At 42.0% G+C, this 19,608-nt stretch overlaps 1 protein-coding gene across 2 annotated transcripts in view; it reads left to right on the plus strand.

Annotated features, from left to right (window-relative positions):
• The window catches only part of EGFR (epidermal growth factor receptor), a 66,400-nt gene that overhangs the window by 17,524 nt on the left and 29,268 nt on the right, over window positions 1-19,608 (plus strand). For both annotated transcript variants that reach the window (XM_077809219.1, XM_077809220.1), the window contains 7 exons: window positions 2,019-2,145; window positions 2,268-2,341; window positions 3,504-3,594; window positions 4,941-5,140; window positions 7,018-7,150; window positions 8,833-8,932; window positions 13,980-14,137. In XM_077809219.1, coding sequence (XP_077665345.1) covers window positions 2,019-2,145; window positions 2,268-2,341; window positions 3,504-3,594; window positions 4,941-5,140; window positions 7,018-7,150; window positions 8,833-8,932; window positions 13,980-14,137 — 883 coding nt within the window. The remainder of the gene's footprint in view (window positions 1-2,018; window positions 2,146-2,267; window positions 2,342-3,503; window positions 3,595-4,940; window positions 5,141-7,017; window positions 7,151-8,832; window positions 8,933-13,979; window positions 14,138-19,608) is intronic.

Below are 19,608 nucleotides of genomic sequence, written 5' to 3' on the forward strand. Positions count from 1 at the left end.
AATGGTCCTGGGAGAGACAGAGGATAGAGAAGCTAACACAAAGAGAGATGTCTGCCTAGTAAATGCTTCAAGAAAAGCTATCTGCCCTAAGCAGTCTGTGCATAGGAAGTGACAAACTCCGTAGCTTATCATTTGAGAACATCATCAATGAGTTTGCTCTCCAAAAATCACGAAAGAAAATGTTTTAAATTTCAGTGTTAAAATTAATGTGATGTGCAAACAGACATACTGCAGGTTATACTGCTTCGATTAAGTAAGCTGGTCTGTGTAAGTGTAACTGCTTTTATGTTGCTGTAGATATAAAGTTTTCATATCTACTAATTAAGAAATCATAGACAAAATATATTAATTTGAAACTATTTTGTAATGCAAACGGGCATAATTCAAGATGTGATTCAGTTAGATTATTCTATTTTTATAGCTTCGCCTTTGTATATATGCAAATATAAAGCTTTCATGTTTATATATTCAATGTCCTTTCTGTGAAAATAATAATAAAAAAAAATTATTATATGGGGCCTCTTACACTTGACATAGCTTAGGGCCTCCAGAATGTCAGAATCCGGCCCTGGGAGTAACACAAAACCAGGTGTGTTTGGAGAAGTGTGCGTGCACCTTTATGGGCTACACTAGATCCTGGGCTGAACAAACTCCCAGGGCCGGATTCTGACATTCTGGAGGCCCTGAGCTATGTCAAGTGTAAGAGGCCCCATACAATATTTTTTTATTATTATTATTTTCACAGAAAGGACATTGAATATATATACAAAGATGAGACCTATCTTGGGAGCAGATTATCCCACATCTGCCTATTGCAAGGTTCTTGTACCTTCTTCTGAAGCATCTGGCACTTGCCTCCGTCAGAGAGAGGATGGCAGACTAGATGGACTGTGGGTCTGATCCAGTATGGCGGTGTCTATTGCCTAAACCTCTTGCACTTGAGTAGAACTTGGAGCCCTACTCATATCCTAGTGTTGCAAGGAGCATGTCAAGCAACTGCAACATCATATTTATTATAAATGTCTGTTCACCACCACCACCATCACTCCTTAGTTCAGACTGCTTTGTGGTTTGTGCAGCGTTTATTAGGATGACGTCCAGATCTTCCATGTGCTTTTAAGGCAATATTAGTAATTCACATCACAGCCTTGACTTTCCCTCTGCTGAAGATATGCATGTGTGCTTGCATCTCTTCTCACCTTGACTATTAAGAGTCCAAGCTCTATAGCCTCCACAAACCCTAGTTGTCGAGGCCCATCATGTACCAAATGTCGCTGCCTGCCCTCTCCTACCAAGCAGCACATCTACATTCTCCCCATCTTTACACAACCCTATTGGTTCCCCATCCAGTTCCCGCTCCTCTTAGTACACTTGCTACTATCTATCTCATAGATCTTATGTGTCTCTCTCCTCCCAGCTCATCTTCTCTGTCTCTTCCCCAATCCTGCCACTTGGTGCAAAAGGCTTTTACATCTGCAGCTACTGCCGTGTATCTCTCCCCTTCATTCACTCTGTGGACCTGATTCTCCTCTCTCACCAGTGTAAATGAGGAGAAACTCCATTAAAACCACAGGAAATATCCTGATGGGAAAGTAGTATAAGTGAGATGAGAATCTGGCCCTCTGCCCGTTTTAAAAAAACTCACCTGAAAACAATCTTTTCACCCTTTCTTATAACTGTTAATTTCTCTCCCCTCTGGTTTTGGCCTTAATACTGATTTATTTATTTATTTTATTTTTTGAATTATTAAACCTACAAGACCAGAGCAGTGTAAAGGGGCCTTGTTGTGTAAGTTCCACAATGCCTGTGTACTCCTGTTTTCTCAAATTATTACCAGGTCTTGCCAGCTTTCACACGTTGGGTATTTCTGTAATTAATTTTATAGCTACAGATCTAGAGATAAAACTGCTACAATAGACTCTATCCAGAATAATGTTACATTGATATTTATTTTCTTAAATGCATTAATTCCTAAAATACCTAAGAAACCTGCAGCTTTTGTGCTTTCATTTTAACAGTCTGCAATGGGATTGGAATAGGTGAACTGAAAGGGATTCTCTCCATAAATGCTACAAACATTGACTCTTTCAAAAATTGTACCAAGATCAACGGGGATGTCAGCATTCTGCCAGTAGCATTTCTAGGGTAAGTCATCAGCTGATTCGTATGTGGTTGAGGAAAAGGGGTCACGGTTGGTCTTTTACCAGAAGCAGCCATTAAAGTTAATGTGTTCTTTTTCAAATTGCATGATCTGTTTTGATTTTTAGTGATCTCTTCACCAAAACACAACCACTGGACCCAAAGAAACTGGATATCTTCAAAACCGTAAAAGAAATATCAGGTAGCGATATGTTTGGCTTAAAATTTTGTCTGATCTTGTAGTCCCAGAAAACACAAACAAAGATGGGAAAAGGAATAAAAACAGTTTTTGTTAAGAAAGACACAACAAACTAAATCATCTGAGTTAGTGCCACTATAAATCCAGAGTAACACCTTTCACCTGCAGTCAGTGGAGTCACTCTGGATTTACACCCATGTAACTCAGATCAGAATCTGGTGTAAGGTGTATGGTTTTACCAACCCATTCCTTCTGCTGAATTGTCAGACATATTAAAGAGCAAAACCAGAACACTTTCAGATACCCAAGAAGTATGATGAAGCAGATGCACAGGAAATGGCGCTCACTGCTAACCCACCCTGAAATAATGGCTGTATTTCTATTGGTGGAAAACTTTTCAAAGGTTCTTTGGGAAATTGTACTCCATTGCTTCCATCGCACCAATGAGAGTCACGAATCTGAATGCCTTTTCCTTGGATCCATGCATGCACTGAGTCGCCTGGGCCTGATTTTGATCTCACACCAACAAAAACAAGTACTTCTGGTGAAATCAAAGAACTTCACACCATTGTAAAAGCAGTGTAAAATCTGAATTAGACCCATGGTCTCCCCTTTTTTCTCTCATTTTAAACATGTCCAGTTACTTTAAGTGTAATTGTCACTACATTTAGAAAACTTTTATATAATACTGTTCCCCAAATTCTTTCCCCATTGAATGTCCAAGCAGGAAAATCGATGTCTTTAGCAGTTAAACTCTGCTGTGCTTTTCCCCACTCATTTTTTTTCCCATTTCCTAAATGCTTCCACTACTAGAAAGCTCCAGTGATGTCCTCATGTTTCAGTGAAATCCAGGGACACTTACTGCAGCATTTCCTGATGAGAGACCACAGGAGTTTCTGCTCTTAAGTGCTGCAGGATGTACAGCTCAATAACACACTAGACTTGTACAATGTTAAGCCCTCTTGGTGACCTGAAAGTAAACTGTTTACAAAGCAGCATTAAAAATATCTGCAGACTCCCTAAAATGTAATTCTTTCATTTTGCAAGTCTCATAAAGATGTGAAGAAGATAAAAGTGCCTTCCCCAGCTCAACAGGAATTCACAATAAAAATCCTATTTTCAAGCTGCTGAGGTTTTGGGGGTTTTGTTTTTTTTCCTGTTTCAGGATTTTTGTTGATTCAAGCCTGGCCTGAAAATGCCACAGATCTCTATGCTTTTGAAAATCTGGAGATTATACGAGGCAGAACAAAGCAACAGTAAGTAACCCATGTGCCAGAATGAGGGTGAGAGAAACTGTGTTTACAGCCAGGTTTCTCTAAATAATAAAAGGTTTTGCAAAACTTGGGCCAAATTCTCTGATGGTATAAATTTGTGTAGTCCTATTGAAGTCAATGGAACTGCACCATTTTATATCCGTTTTATACCAGTTTGGTCCTATGTGTCCAAGTGACTGTCAAGACATTGTCCCTATTTATATCTGAAAGGAAGGATGGATTTGGGATTAGAGTGCCGGAATGGACCCTGGGAGATATGGCTTCAATTATTGGTTCTGAGGCAGTCTTCCTCTGTGATCTTGCTCAAGTCACAAAATCTCTCTGGCTAAGATTTTTAAAGATATCTGGGTGTTGCTCTGCTCAACATTGCAACACCTACCTGACTTAGGAGCCTAAGTCACTTTTTGAAAACTAGATTTAGGCTCCTAAGTCAGTAAGGCCTGTAACACTGAGCAGAGCAATGCCTAAATACTCCAAAAATCTGGGCCTTTGGGCTTCAGTTCCATAGCTGTAAAATGGTGATAATATGGGCTTGTCTATACGGTGGGGCAGTACACTCTACAGGACTGTGATGTCAAAAGCTCACTAATGAACTGCACATTAATTGGTCTGGGTAGACCCTGCTGATACATGCTAAAGGTTTCCTAGTACGCTTTAACATAGTACTATCTGAAACAGTAGTGCGCATCAGCAGGGTCTATATGGACCAATTAATGCTCAACACGTTAGTGGGCTTTAGAAATCACAGCCTCAGAGAGCACATTGCCCCACCATGTAGACAATCCCAATATTTCATTGCTTCCACTCCTTGTCCATCTTTTATGTAGATTGTTAGCTCTTTGGTACAGCGATTTTTCTCTTATTCAATGCATGTACAGTGCCTAACACAATGGGGCCCTGATCTCAATTGGTACCTTTAGGCACAACTGTGATATAACTAATGAATTACAGCCTAATATGTCCTAATATGAATCAAAGCCCCATTGTACTTGGTGCTAAACTAACATGCTGAGTAGTATGGCAGACTCAAGTGAAAAATAATAACTTTAGCTTTACCTCCATATCGTATTAGTGCATACACGATGCAGTGTGTCAGAGGACTTAACTTTCAGTCCCTACAGAAAATCAGATGTGAATACAGTACCTTTACAATAGATATGTCATAAAAACATCTGTAATGTCACACAAATTAAGTCTGGTGGACCAAGCAGTATATTTCCTTGTAAAACATTCAGTGTACAGTAACCCAGATGGGTCTTTGAAATTCAAAAAGAAAATGTACTCAGTAATCCGTTTCCATCTGTTCTTTTTGCCCCACACCATTTTAGTGGTCAGTATTCTCTTGCCATTGTTAACCTAAAGATACACTCTCTGGGATTGCGCTCCCTCAAGGAAATAAGTGATGGTGATGTCGCCATTATGAAAAACCAGAACCTCTGCTATGCTGAGACAATGAACTGGAATAAACTCTTTGTGACAGAAACTCAGAAAACAAAAATCGTATCCAACAGAAATAAAGATGAATGCAGTAAGTTAATACCGTCCGTTTGTCCCTCTTGGAATGCCATTGCGGGGTGCAGAAAAAGAGATTGTGACCAGTAATTTAAGCAAACCTTTCTTCCTCCTTGTATATTACCACAAACAAAAATCTTTATTAAGCTGCAATTGATGATGTTCAACCCTCCTTTTCTATCAACACAATTACTAAAATTCCAGGCATCAGTTAAACTGATAGTCACATCCCCCTCAACCTCAATTCACATGTCTTGCCAACCAAACACAACAATAACCAAGCACTCCTCTGCTCCATAGCCAGCTCCCATCAATGCCAACATATAACCAAGTACAACTCCCAGTCCCTCACAATCCTCCTCAAACACTCAGTCTTAACTCCACCCTCAGATTGAGATAAGTGACCTGCGTGTAGTGGCAAAGCTCATAATGAATCATCATAAAATCCCAGGGTTGGAAAGGACCTCAGGAGGTCATCTAGTCCAACCCCCTGCTCAAAGCAGGGCCAATCCCCAATTTTTGCCCCAGATCCCAAATGGCCCCCTCAAGGATTGAACTCACAACCATGGGTTTAGCAGACCAATGCTCAAACCACTGAGCTATCCCTCCCCCAATAATGTGGTGTTTCTCAAGGAGAAAGTGGGAGGTAAGAGTTGAGGTGGTGCATTTGAATGTGATTCTGAGGAAGTGGATGTCTTCATTGTGTTTGGTTATGTAGTGAAACTGAAAGAGAGTTTGTTGTGGAAGGCAGGGGGGCAATCCTGGCTCCAGTGAAGTGAATGAGAGCTTTGCCACTGACTCTAATGGGACCAGGATTTCACCTGAGGTGATTGAGAATGCATATGGTTATGATGCTGTGAATATAGTAAGGCATGTGTGTTGCAGCTGATGTGAATGTCTGCTTCAATGGTGACCTCCTGGAGTGTTAGTTGCAATTTCTGTCCACTTGCATGCAAAGGCAAGGAAGGTCAGACCCAAAATTTAACTTGTTGCCTGTCAAAGGCTGTGGATGATGCTGTACTAACGTCAACCTGGGGGGAGGGAGGGGGTTTACCCTTGAGACTATAGACTAAATTGCTTCCTTAGGCTGCCCCAACTCAGCACCCTCAAAGCCTCACTGAGATTCATGAGCCCAAAATTTTGAAGCATTAGCCATGCAGAACCTAGTTTTGGTCCAAACTACCCTTCCCACTCACACATAGGCAGAAGCTCAATTTATACATCCCAAATGGGGAGCAATATAAAAAGATAAAACTCTGGAGTCAGGTGTTCTCCTCTGAACACATTCACTTGCACTGTAGGGGTGTGTGTGTGTGTGTTTGTATTTGCATGATGTTGTGCTCTAGCAGCTGGCCTACACAGAGGATAAAGGATTAACAATGACTGACAGCTAGGCAAGATCTGCTTTGCTATGGCGCAGCTAGTAGAGGCTTCCGGTTTTGGAGCTGAAGGACAAGGGTGAAAGTTCCAACTCCATTCAGACGTTTGACCCATTCAGTCAGGGCCCAATTTGAGCTTCCTATTGATTTCCGTGGACGTTGTATCAGGCCCTTATTGTGTCTGTCTGCAGCATATTGATTTGTTTTATGTTAATGTCCATTTTAGGAGTAGATTTCTTTACAACAGAATAATCTGTATCTGATTAATAAATCGCTACAGAGGAGCATGTGTTTTTATATGGCAAAACTAAAAGTCCCATTTAATTTCAAGCTTTGGAAACTAGAGAAAAGCATGTATGTTTCTCCTCCTGCTCTGTAATGCTGTCAGGATCCTTCAGATCTACTCTGGGTTAATTTGGAAAAACTGGCTCTCAAAAATGAGTCATTTGTGGTGCTCTAATTACTCTCTCTGAAACTCCCGGCTATTGTTTGTCTTTGTCTCTGTTTCTCTCAGCCGCTGAGGAACACGTTTGTGACCCCTTGTGCTCAGAAGTAGGCTGCTGGGGTCCAGGGCCATTCCATTGCTTTTCCTGTCATCATTTCAGTCGCCAAAGGGAATGTGTGAAAAAATGCAATGTTATGCAAGGGTAAGAAGGGGTTGGTTTTTTTGGGGGGGGGGGAGGGGGGCTGGAGCTGGGGGAGGATTAGCATAGGAAGAAAAATATTAACATTACTAGGGGAAAATAAAAACCAGGAATTCTAATAGTAACAAAAATTGATACTTTTGCAAAAATGTTGGTTTGTGTGGTACCTAAATACAGAAAAGGGGGAAGAAATACCCTTCTCTGTCTAAGAATACTTAGCAGTCTGTTCCTCCAACATCAATTGGGGGGTGTACATGGATAACTCCCCTAAGACCTACTGGGAGAAGACTGAAATTTCAAAGGGGCTTAAGGGAACTAAGCACCCAACTACCATTGAAAATCAAGCGGCCTACCTCCCTTGGGCTCTTTTGAAAATCTCAGCCTTTAAGCATATTAGGTGAAATCTTCACCCTATTGTAACCAACGGGATTTTGATACTGACTTCACTGGGACCAGGATTTCACCCATTGATTAGCCTAATTTACTTCAATGGGGCAACTCAATGGGGTTAAATTTATGCACATGCTGCAGTTATTTTGCTGGATTGTGGCCTAAACATCTTAAGGTCAAAGTCTGCCCTCAGATTCCCAGGCTCCCATCTAAATTACTGGGAGCCTGGTCCAATTCAATAGTTTGTCCTTACAATTTTTACTCCCTTTTATTGCTGAGCTGCAGTGAAGGCATGATGAACCTAAATACACTGGCCACAGCACACCAGGACCAATAATTTCAGGCAAAATAATCCCATCAGGTTGGCTTATGTTTAGCAACATTTATAAGATTCCCTGGGTCTTGAAAAGGAGCATTCTCAGAGTTGTTTAAACCTGTAATATATATGTTAAACAGCTAACATGAGTTACGTTGATCCCAAAACTGAAGGATTTTGAATACACTGTGTTTACAGAGCACAAAATGTTTACTTATCCATAGAACTACCAATAGACATATTTTTCCTATTTCCTTTTTACTAATTCTTTAAAGTCTGTTTAACTTTTAAAAAATAATTAATATTATGACATGAATTTTACAGTATGCTGGAGTCCATAATGTTTATATTTGTCTAGCAATTTCCAATTCAGCAGCTGTTGTCTTTTCAAGAGAATTCCCTCCAGCAGATATCATGACCTACAGGGCAGATCTGGGCATTTTGTGTCAAATGATGGGTAGATTTGGTTTAATTAATAACACAATTACTTGAAGTGGAACAGCTTTATTGCTATCAAAACCATCTGTTCTCAGTGTTCATATTTTAATGATTCATTGTGTGTTATAGGAAGGGCAAGAATCTAATTATCAGCTAATTTGTTTAATTTCCCAAGTTGTTGTTTAGTGGCTCAGAATCACTAGAAATATTTTTGCTGATCAGTAGTGATAGAAAAAATGTTTTGGAAATTTTTGAGAATATTCATCTTCATTAAAATAGACTAATTTGTAGTTTACAATCTGGATTGCCCTGTGTGGCACTGTCAGCCAAATTTTCCTCACTCTTACCTTTTTCCTGTTTTATGCTCAGCAAGTTATATTGATGTGCTAGGACTAGTCAAGAATTTCTTCCTACATCTCCTCCCATCTCATTATACTCATCCTAATACAGGCAAACTGGAAAAGTAATGGAAGCTCTGAAATGTAAATTTGAAGTTGACATCTTGTCAAGTATTCTTTCTATTCCTTTTTTTATTTTTCAGGGAGCCAAGAGAATTTGAAAGAAAATCTGAATGTCTTCAGTGTCACCCAGAATGCCTGGTGCAAAATTCAACTGCGTACAATGCAACCTGCAGAGGACCTGTAAGAGCAGATTTGACCTAACAAACTTGTACATGTAGAGACCCTGTAACATGGTGAACATATCAAAATACTTAGATATTGAACAACCAAATCATCATAAATTATGACACTTCCCAAAATGGAGGCTAATTTTTGCTGATCTGAGGCAACTATAGCTAATAGTGAATTAATTCAGTAACTTTTTGCCTCTGAACACCAAAGATCAGATTTTAATCAACAGCAGATATTTGTTGGAAAATATTAAGAAAGCAGTTTTTATTTAAAACCAAACTCTATAGCCCAAAACAATTAAAAGTAATGCATCTCTGTTAATGTAAGTGCAAAGTATTAGATGTTTGTAAAAACGATAGTCAACTTTTCCAAAGTTACTGGAACTTTCTGAGTTTATATAAAGGCCCCTTTTATAAAAGTTAAAATACCTTGGTCTTTCCCAATATCCAATGGCAAAATCCTCCTCAGTTTTATCCTTCTCAGATTTTTAAAATACTCTGTTATTTTATGAAATCTATAGCTTGGCCCGAATGGAAAATAGACTCCCATCTTTCTTTTTACACGTTGTACCAAATTCAGCCTTGAGGGTAAGAGTCAATGGAGAGTTGTACTTCTTTACATTCAGGGTTCAATTTAGTCCCTTAGTTTTACTTTGCAGGATATTTCAGTTCCAGTGAAGCCATTAGCTCAATAATATCTTTTTTTAGTGAAGGTGTGGGCGGGAATTTTCTATTCCCTGACAAAGTGTCAAGGATCCAGTTGGCTTCCTACCCTGCACCTTACAGCCCCACTCTTGGAAACCCCCTGAACCCTCTGTTGCAGCCACTATCCTGACACAGGATGACTGTCCATCCTTCATCTCGCAGAAAGCCACTGTTCAATAATGCAGGGCACTTGCTTCATTCCGTTATGGCTTAGAACTGTAGCTCTCAACCGGGTGCCCTCAGCTCCCGGGTTCACGAGCAGGTTTCAGGCGGTCTGCCAAGCAAGGCCAGTATTAAACTTGCTGGAACTGATGGCAGAAATCCGAAGCTGTGGCATGGGGCCATTGGCTAGCTGGCTACCCCCTAACGCCAGCCCTGGCTTTTATATGCAGAAAACCAGTTGTTGTGGCACAGCTGGGCCATGGAGTTTTTGTAGCCTGTTGGGGGCACCTCAGAAAGAAAAAGGTTCCGAACCCCTGACTTAGAACCTTGGGCCAGATGCACAGCTGCTGGGTAAGGCCCATCATCCTGTTGCTTGTTCATACAGCAGGTCGTACAGTAGAGCCCCGGTCCATGAGTGGGGCTGCTAGACACTACAAATAATACATAAATACATCCACGTTGCTCCACTGCAGTCGGTGCTAGGGATCTAGTCTACTACTTTCTGGAGCATACCTGGGGCTCCTGTCTAGCAATGAACTAGGCCATCAAGGAAGCTTCTCTTTTAAAGTTAGAATAGTCTCTTCGTGTTTGTGATTAATTGCTTACTGGCATCATAAAACTAAAAAGTTATATTCTGCTGACATACAACAGCCTTCCTTCTGATTGTCATGAACGCAACACTTGCAGCTTTTCTTTCTGAAAAGGCAATTTTACCTGGGACTACTTGTTACTCTATTTAGAGAGTACCCAGATCATTTTGGATCCTGCCACAATCTCAGTAAAAACAACAACATTTCAGAAAATTCATGTAAACTTTAGCTAAAAGCACTTCAGATAAGAAATTTGATGGGCTTTTCTATTTTAACCCAGTTTCCCTTTCGGCTTCAGAGTGGAAGAAAGAAATGTTTTCTTAGCCTCGGTCTACACTACGGGGGTAGATCGAATTTAGCCACGTTTGGTCAATTTAAAAATGACTGCGTCTACACAACCAACCCTGTTCTGTCGACCGAAAGGGCTCTTAACAGTGACTTCTGTACTCCTCCCCATCGAGGGGAGTAGCACTAAAATCGACTTTGCTGGGTCAAATTTGGGGTAGTGTGGACGCAAATTGACAGTATTGGCCTCCGGGAGCTATCCCAGAGTGCTCCATTGTGACCGCTCTGGACAGCACTTTGAACGCCGATGCACTAGCCAGGTACACAGGAAAAGCCCTGGGAACTTTTGAATTTCATTTCCTGTTTGGTCAGCGTAGTGAACTCCGCAGCACAGGTGACCATGCAGTCCCCCCCGAATCGTAGAGCGTAGAATGTTTCTACGCTCCCCCTATCATCTCCATCCCTGAGGTTATTGCAGATTAGAAGGTAAAAAAACCACACTTGCGATGACATGTTTTCTGAGCTCATGCAGTCCTCCCGCACTGATAGGGCACAGCTTAATGCATGGAGGCATTCAGTGGCAGAGGCCAGGAAAGAATTAAGTGAGCGTGAAGAGCGGAGGCAGGACGTGATGCTGAGGCTAATGTGGAAGCAAAAAGACATGATGAAGCGTCTGTTGGAGCTGCAGGAAAGCCAACAAGAGCACAGACCCCCGCTGCATCCACTGTATAACCGCCTACCTTCCTCCCCATGTTCCATAGCCTCCTCACCCAGATGCCCAAGAAAGCAAGGGGAGGCTCCGAGCACCCAGCCATTCCACTCCAGAGGATGGCCCCAGCAACAGAAGGCTGGCATTCAAACAGTTTGATTTTTAGTGTGGCTACAATAAGCAATGTGGCCTTGTCCTTCCCTCCTCCCCCACACCACCTGGGCTACCTTGTCCGTTATCACATTTTTTTTTAAATTTATAAAGAAAGAATGCATGGTTTCAAAACAATAGTTACTTTATTTTGAAGCGGGGAGGGTGGTTTGCTTACAGGGAATTAAAATCAATAAAGGGGGCAGGTATGCATCAAGGAGAAACACACACAGCTGTCACACCATAGCCTGGCCTGTCATGAAACTGGTTTTCAAAGCCTCTCTGATGCGCAGCGCGCCTTGCTGTGCTCTTCTAATCGCTCTGGTGTCTGGCTGCTCAAAATCGGACGCCAGGCGATTTGCCTCAATCTCCCACCCCGCCATAAACGTCTCCCCCCTAATCTCACAGATATTATGGAGCACACAGCAAGCAGCAATAACAATGGGAATGTTGGTTGCGCGGAGGTCTGACCAACAGCGCCAGTGCGCTTTTAAACCTCCAAAGGCACATTCTACCACCATTCTGCACTTGCTCAGCCTATAGTTGAACTGCTCCTTACTACTGTCCAGGCTTCATGAGCCATGGGAGCCAGGGGTAGGCGCGACTGCATGGTGCTGCCGGCTGGGAGAGCAGCCTGAGGCAGAAGCCTCCAGCTTGCAGGAGAGCAGAGTTGCAGCAGAAGTAGTGGAGCCATACACCATGCCCTGGAGGTTGTAGGAGCCGGGCAGGAAAGACATTCCCAGAACCCCTGGCCAAGCTACATGTCCGACGAGGATGGCTACCAGTCCTACCGCACTGCCTGCTGCAGAGTTGCAGGAGAGCAGAGTTGCAGCGGAAGCGGTGGAGCCGTACACCATGGACGAGGACGGCTAGCAGTCCTACTGCACCATCTGCTGTGAAGGCACCCAGGAGCTGCTGCAGGTGCTTCCGTGTCGAGTGCTCGGAGGTCCTGGTAGGGCAAGGTACCTCAGCCAAGGCAAAAGAGCAAGAGTCCTGGAGCTGTTACATGTGTCAACCACAGAAGTGCTATGGGGTGTTACAGCGCCAACCGGACTTGAATGTACGGCCGTAAGACTTCTTCACCAGTGACAAAGGACAGGAATATGATGCACCTAAAATCTAAAAAGGCCCACACATTTCCCAGAGTCACTACCCTTGATAACGGAACGTCAGTGATTGCATTGGCTACCTGGATCACAGCAGCACCCACAGTAGACTTTCCCACAACAGCAGTGGTGATGGTGAGCTGAGCGGGCTCCATGCTAGCCATGGCATCTGCACGGGTAACCCAGGAAAAAAGGCGCAAAATGATTGTCTGCCGTTGCTTTCACAGAGGGAGGAGCGACTGACGACGTACCCAAAACCACCCGCAACAATATTTTTGCCCCATCAGGCATTGGGAGCTTAACCCAGAATTCAATGGGTGGCAGAGACTGTGGGAACTGTGGGATAGCTACCCACAGTGCACCGCTCCATAAGTCAATGCTAGCCATGGTAGTGAGGACGTACTCCGCCGACTTAATGCGCTTAGTGTGGACATACGCAATCGACTGTATAAAATCCAATTCTAAAAATCGACTTCTATAAAATTGACCTAATTTCATAGTGTAGACATACCCTTAGATCAGTGGTTCTCAAAGCCAGTCCACCGCTTGTTCAGGGAAAGCCCTTGGCGGGCCGGACTGGTTTGTTTACCTTCCGCATCCGCAGGTCTGGCCGATCGGGGCTCCCATTGGCCGCGTTTCGCCGCTCCAGGCCAATGGGGGCTGCAGGAAGCGGCACGGGCCAAGGGACATGCTGGCTGCCCTTCCCGTAGCCCCCATTGGCCTGGAGCGGCGAACCGCAGCCAGTGGGAGCCACGATAGGCCGAACCTGTGGACGCGGCAGGTAAACAAACCGGTCCAGCCCGCCAGGGGCTTTCCCTGAACAAGCGGCGGACTGGCTTTAAGAACCACTGCTTTAGATTATACAAAGAATGAAAAAGCTTTATGACCTAGATCCTCATCTGGTATAAATTGGTAGAGCTCCACTGATTTCAATAGAGCAATGGTGGTTTACATTAAATGAGAATCAGGCCCCTTGATTTTAAACTTATTTGCTATCAAAGCATCTTTATTCACAGTATTAAACCAAAAATGTAAGTTTTTATTAGGACATAAAATAGGAAAATTACAGAATAATAGGAATCATACCTCAGCATTGATACCCAGAGAGAGAGTTATTTAATTGAACATCAGGTGCTGTATCTCACACAGCATATTATACAAGAGGATTAAAACTTTGCAAGCATTTTATGTAGTACAATAATAAGATAAACTAGGATAAAACATTGAATCATGTTTAGAATGTCAAATGATCAAACATGCATTTATTTATCTTCGGAGAGTCTCTTCTTGCATATGCCAACATATGACTTGGGCAAATCTATTACAGACAATTTCTTGCTCTTTATCTAGGGTCCGGACAACTGCATAAAGTGTGCCCACTATATAGATGGCCCTCACTGTGTTAAATCCTGCCCTGCTGGAGTTCTGGGTGAAAATGATACCTTAGTCTGGAAATACGCAGATGAAAACTCAGTGTGTCAGCTCTGTCATCCGAATTGTACCCGTGGGTAGGTAAAATACTTGCTTACACAGAAGTGGAAGGAGTAAAGTATATCTTCCTTGTGATTTTTCTCATTGTAAAGTCATCCATTTGAAAAAAAATAGAAAACTAAAGAGGTTATGAATTTGCAGGTAATGTAAGCAAAGTGCTGCTGAGTTTGGAATAGGTAAAGTTCTGTAGTGCTTCTAGTCAGCAGAAAAGGCAAAAAAGTGGAGAAAATGGTTTTAGCAGACTTAAAACAAGATTATTTTTAAAATTAGACTTTCTGGAATTTTACAAGTTTCCTATGTTATGATTCACTTTTTTCACCACCAGTTGAATGCTTTGTCAGCTGTATTTGTCTGGAGCAATAGTGACATCTGGTGGACCGTGAGATCATTTATAAACATGTGTTTCTCACAAGAGTAGTAAGTATGTCCCATGCCTTTAAGATGAATGTAATAGTATGAGTGGCTGCTCATGTATCTCATTGTGACTTTGATTTTTTTGGAGCAAAACACCAACAGATTGTCTCAAGCATACACTGCATTGTAATGCTCCCCAGAGGTTTCCTCTCTTTTCATACGCTAAGAACATCAGAGCTGCTATCTATACTGAGTCAGAGTGTGGTCCATCAGGCCCAGTATCCTGTCTCCATCAGTGGCCCATACCTGAGCTTCAGGGAGAGTGTACAGAACAGGGCAGTTCTACCTGGGTTGGAATTTAGGGCCTGTTTGCCCCATCAGTACAACTATGTGACGGGGCCTGGCTGCAAACACAGTTCCATTTTGTGGTACAGTAATGGACTGTCCAAGGCTTTAGCGTAGTTCAGAGACACAGTTAAGTTCTCATCTCTAATGGGGTCCCCGCATACATTTGCATTTGTGTGCCTACATTAGAAGCACAGAAAGGGGACAGGGTTTGAAATTTGATTTTTGTCCTGCATTGGTTTCAAAGAATGCTCTCTCATTGGTGGTTTTTCCCCAAGGGGCTTCTCCTCAATAGTAGTGGAAATCTTACCTCAAATGCTCATCTTAATTAGCTAAGAGAAGATTTATACACTGCACTTCACAGGCTCAGATTGCCATTTGGCCCAAGTCTCATGTCCTCCTCATGTATTCAACTACCTCCCTGCCAAGCCCTTGAAAAACAGAGCCTGCTTTTGACAAGCACGAACCCGTACATTCACGGAGAGAAAGAAAGGAAGGGGTTAAATAGGCTACAGTATCACTTCGTAGATGCCTGGAAGCTAAGGGCTTGTCTACAAGGAGAAGTTAGTGCACAGAGAGCTAGGGTGTGCAAGTAAAGTGCACTAGCTAGTCCATACCAGCTCTCCATGTAGCTTCATATACTTTCAAAATGCAATAAGTTCAGGCACACAAAGCACTCTTAATGCACAGTACGAGTGTCCACATGGGGAGTTACTGTGCGCCAGGTACTGTGGGCTTTCCCCCATATAGACACGCCTGAAGCCAGTGTTTCTCAACCTTTTTGATATTGGGGATCAGTTTATTGCCTTCTTAAACTGTGGCCGGGAGATCTCAGGAACTGCCACCAGTCCATGGATTGGTCACTGAGAAACACTGCCCTAAATCACCTGGTGTGTTTCAAGTCTTCATGAAATTCAGTGCAGTGTTTTTCAGCTTACGTCAATGACAGTAATATGGATTGATGATTTCCCTGTGTTTTATCATGATTGCAGACAAAGGTTGTTTGTGCTTTTCAATCATACAATGAATAATCTTCATTGAAAAATGACACTCCAGGTAAACATTTCCATTCGTTGCCATTGATAGAAACTTGGCCATAGTAAACCAATGTCATTGTCACATGATTGGCCATGTGAAAGCATAGAGTCAGAGAGCCATTCTATCAGCTAGGCTGACCTCCTGTATGTCACAGGCCACCAACACCACTCAGACGCGCACACTAAACCCAACAACCAAAATTAGGCAAAAGTATTACAGCCCACTTTAGCTGATAGCTTTAGCAGAACAATGGCTAACCATGTCTAAACAAAGCTTTTAACTATGTGGTTCTGCTAGAAAGATAGAAAAGAAAGATTATTCTAATATCAAAAAAATTCAATGTTTTCCACCATATGACATATTAAGGCAGTGAATGAAGACTAATATTCAAATTAATCTCTGATTTGAGTGAGGTGGGGTAATTTTCAGTTGTTTGTTTTGTATTACAGTAGCCTCTAGAGGTCCCAATTGAGATCAGGATGCAATAGCTGCCCAGATACGTAGCAAGAGGCAGCCCATTCGTCCAGGCTTTGGCATAAGTTCCCCATTTTGCTCTGGATTTGTATATTTACAGGTTCTCTTTCTTTATACTTGCTGTTGAGGATTTCACCTCTTTGTTCAACGTTTCATAAGGCAAACAGAAAAATGCATCCATCATTTATTCAGTCCAAATGGCTCTTTCTCTTCCCCCTTCCTCTCTAATAGCTTGAATTTTTCTGCACTAACTCTCTCTCCCTCCAAGAACAGCTGAGAAAGTATAGTCCATTTAAAGAGAGAGTAACTACTCCAAAGCCCTGGATTACCCAGGTCATACTTCCAGCAACTAATGAAACACATTAACATGATTAATCTCTCAAGCATGAGTGATCTGAATTTCCCTCGTTATTTTCCCAGGGTGCTACAAGTAAATTTCAGTCCAACTGGTGTGGTAGTGCAGCAAGAACTACAGAGAGGCAGAAGTGTAATTAATAGTGCTGGGCCTTATCACTGAGAGAGCCTCCTACAAATTTAGTTACCACTGATTTATATATTGTTAAATGCCCAGGAAGAATTTTTGCAGCCATTGGATGTGTGAGACATATTTGCCTGTCTTTTAGAAGGTTGATGAAAAAGAAAGGACAGAGGAAAGGGCTTTTAAGGCTTTAAAAAAAGCCCGATGGTTTCCCATTTCATTTATGACTGTGAGGTAACCTGTGTTGTTACAGTCTGAGTCTCCTCTGAAAGGCCATAAATCACAACAACCTGGCTATATTACATCAAATTAGAAATAGTGGGTTGAGGAGAAAGGTGTTTAAAATCTTGATGGAACTGGGAAATAATTAGTTGTATCTGCACCGAGATAATTAATATTTATGTAGACAGTTGAAAAAGTTCCAGATAGCACCAGGATAGAATCGTTTCAGGGACTGTGTGCTGCACTAATTTTACAATAAGTGGATAGCAGAGAGAGATTTCGGGCTACACTCACCATTAGGTTCAGGCTAATGTATACTTAAGATCCCCAGACAGTTTATAATACAAGGTCACATTTCTCATGTTAGTTTCTGGAAGAAGTAGAGGAAAAATAATTCAAGAATGAAAAAGTGATATTTTAGATTCCATAAAACATAGCTTACTTATGTTAGGTGTCCTCGTAAAATTCCACATTAAGAAAGATGGTTATATTTAGCCTTGGGTGGATATTTGTTATGTACTTTGCTTCTCCTTTGACTTGTGAAATGAATCAGAATATCACATGGGATTTGAAAAGCACAATCTGATCCATCATTTTTCTCCCCAAACATCTTAACTTTATCTTGGAACCCTTCACATTGATGGATTTGTATGGAGATTCATATTAAAGGACACAGAAGAAAATCTACACCCCTCTTTGAGCCTCCAGTTTCTAATCTAATCTGTCAGACTATGGGCATTAAGGGAGCATTTCCTTTGTTGAGAATAATATATCTGCACCATGCAGCTTCATTTGAGATGGAAACCATTTGGAGAATTGCTCAGAATGAAGGGAGCATGGAAATTGGAATTTTGTAAAAGAAATGCCCTTGAAGAGGTTATACTGGTGGCCTGAAATGTTTTATTTGCACAGCTATGCCAGAAGAGGGTGTTGTACACCTTTTCCCTTAAACTTTCATTTAGCAGTGTTAGAGGGTGGTGGGACTAGAGCTTGCATCCTAGGCAAATGTTCTGAACAAACAAAGAAAATCATAACCAGATGAAGGACAGGGGCAAAGTTGCACACTCAGGCTTCAGGAACCAACGTGCAAAATACCTGAAGTGTGTTCCAGACACCAAGATGCAAATTCTTCTATGGAAGCTCAGTGCACTCACTGAACCTTTCATACTCTTGGCCCTGTTGCACTGTGTTGGCACTGAAAACATAAGGAAAGATTAGAATAACAAAAAAGACCCTAGAAAATGAGCAGTAGGCCCCCCAAGAACCTAGAATAATTTATGGAATAAATTCTCCATCTCCACCTACCATTTTAAAACAGCTCTGACTCCTTTTTCCTACTAATGGAATTCAGAACTGCATTCCTGGCCCTGGCTTACTCCTTATCCCCTGCTTGACCTACTCTGTGTCTGCTTTGAGGTGATGTATTTTCGGTAAGAGAAGGAGGCAGAAGCCCCAGACTGGACTCTTCTCCTTGCTCAGCTCCATTTTTCAGAAATGAGGTAATGGTTTCAGCAGTGCTGTCCTCTCCTTGGTAGATACCACAAAGACCACAATTCCCAGGAGGCGCACACATCTTACCGCTCAGCAGTACGTGGGAATGGTCTGTTTATCTCATACTTTGGCACTTGCAGTTGGAATATGCAGTCACTGTATTTTCATCTTCAAATTGTAGCTGGGGTGTGCATTATATGCTGTCTTCCAAAATGAATTTAAGGCATCTGGAAGGTGGTGTGCATTTAAACTAATACAGAGGGTGAAATAACTGATTCCTGAGAGGATTCTACATAATATGGTACCTTGGCATATACATTCTAGCACAAATCTACTCGGTGTCAGTAAAGCCAGATGTTAGACCCTCAATGAAAAATATCATAGATTCTTATACGAATAGTGCACACAGTGGTAGAATAGTGCAACCAAATCTCCTAATCAGTGAATGATAGGGTATGTGTCTGCTAGTGATATTTTTCATTCGACTAGAAGACCTGGACACTGACATCCTTTACTAATCCATAAAACAGCTACCGTACAGTGTGGTAAGCAGCAATGCAAGCTTTTCCTCATAGCCCCATGCCTTGTATGAAGGACCTCCCCTAGTGAGAGGTTAGTTCTGTCTCCAGATGTATTCAGTCCTTGCTGCCCCCTTAACAAAAGGGCCAGCCTGTTGCAGTGAACATTTGCCCACTCAGAGCAAGATCACTAGCTCCTTTCACACAGGCCACCAAACAACTCTTTGTGATCAGTTGTTTTGTGCACCCCCAGGGTAGGGATGAACAAGTCAGCTCTTTTGAAGCTGTTGAATAAGGCAGCACTTGTAGAGACTGCAGAGGTATTGGGGGGTGGGGAGGGGAAAGAAGCTGGGGATCCATGGTGCATTCAAATAATGTGCATATATGCCTTGACTGTATTCTTCCACGTTCATAGGCAGACATTCATAAATTGTCCTTTCAAGTGAATATACAGCACTCCTTAGCCTGTGGACCCTGATTCTGCAGTAAAGCTTTCAAAATAATACTTCCAAAAAGCTTAATAATTATAAATCAGAAAGTTAATATTCAGACAGCTTTTAAAAACAGT

The sequence above is a fragment of the Eretmochelys imbricata genome, chromosome 2 (genome assembly GCF_965152235.1).
Source record: "Eretmochelys imbricata isolate rEreImb1 chromosome 2, rEreImb1.hap1, whole genome shotgun sequence".
Taxonomy (NCBI): Eukaryota; Metazoa; Chordata; order Testudines; family Cheloniidae; genus Eretmochelys; species Eretmochelys imbricata.